Source organism: Phytophthora infestans, genomic scaffold, assembly GCF_000142945.1.
Source record: "Phytophthora infestans T30-4 supercont1.37 genomic scaffold, whole genome shotgun sequence".
Lineage (NCBI taxonomy): Eukaryota > Oomycota > Peronosporomycetes > Peronosporales > Peronosporaceae > Phytophthora > Phytophthora infestans.
This window is the reverse complement of record NW_003303722.1, coordinates 906,503-907,469: the sequence shown is the minus strand read 5'-3', so window position 1 is coordinate 907,469 and position 967 is coordinate 906,503. Positions and strand designations below refer to the sequence as shown.

Genomic DNA, 967 nt, shown 5'->3' with positions numbered 1-967 from the left:
TTCCCAATAAGATCGCCGTATTTGTAACAGAGGTGGGCTTGAGCATTTAGTCCCAATAATAAAAAATATATTGCAAGTCAATTATTATTGATTCGCAATTATTTTCTCCTTTGTAGCACAACCACACAGAAGTGTCCTAGTTTTTGCGATTTTGTGTCGTTACCTGGAGTAAACCACCGCAGATCGTACTCGACGACGTCATTAGCAGTCTGGGAAGTACGTGCGCGAGGAGCAGCATAAGCAGTTTCACTCAAGTTGTTCTCTATCGCAACACGCTGCATCCATTCCGAAGCCCCTTCCTTGTGGTACACTGCAGAAGTGAGCAACACCACAGCTGCCGGGTTGCCCTGAAAAGGCTCGCTGGAAAATGCGTCCACCTAAGAAAAAAACAGTACCAGGCACTCAGTATTGTCATAAATATATACCATTCACCGACGTATCCAACCTGAATCAATGGCGGTAGTCTCGCTTTCTTGCAGTCCAGCGACAGTTCGAACCACGGATCTTGGCCGTGTACAACCGGCGACAGTCGCGTCACGGAGAACCCGCAATTCACATAGAAGCCAACTAAATTGGCCTTGGAGATGAGCATGATGCGCTTCACGTGAGGCTGCAAGTCTAGAATGACTTCCACGTATCGCTTGAGTAGCTGCGTGGCGAGTCCCCGACGTCTAAAGGTCTGATCCACCACCACCGAGTGGATACAAAGCAGCGATCCGTGTGGGTCGTGTCGACTCATGGATTCGCCATCTAGCTGATCTTTGGCTGTCAATGTGCCGTTGACAAAGCCTACGAGGGTCTCGGATTCTTGGTCGTCTTTAAGGAGGTAGGATACCCAGAAGAACGGACCGGCGTTTTTCTGTCGGAATCGTATGCCCGACTCAGTAGCCGCTTCGTCAGCGGGATAAGAAGCAGCTTCCATCGTAGCGACACGACGGATGTCTTCTTCTTCGGTCAGGGGAGCGAG

General features: G+C 49.8%; 1 protein-coding gene across 1 annotated transcript; it reads right to left on the bottom strand.

Moving 5' to 3' along the window:
- Nucleotides 1-377: 377 nt before the first annotated feature.
- On the bottom strand, nt 378-739 carry PITG_15429 (uncharacterized protein; the record flags this gene model as incomplete). The annotated part of the gene is made up of 2 exons (XM_002898336.1): nt 378-401; nt 446-739. The coding sequence occupies 2 exons, from the start codon at nt 737-739 to the stop codon at nt 378-380; spliced, it is 318 nt and encodes a 105-aa protein (XP_002898382.1).
- Nucleotides 740-967: the final 228 nt, after the last annotated feature.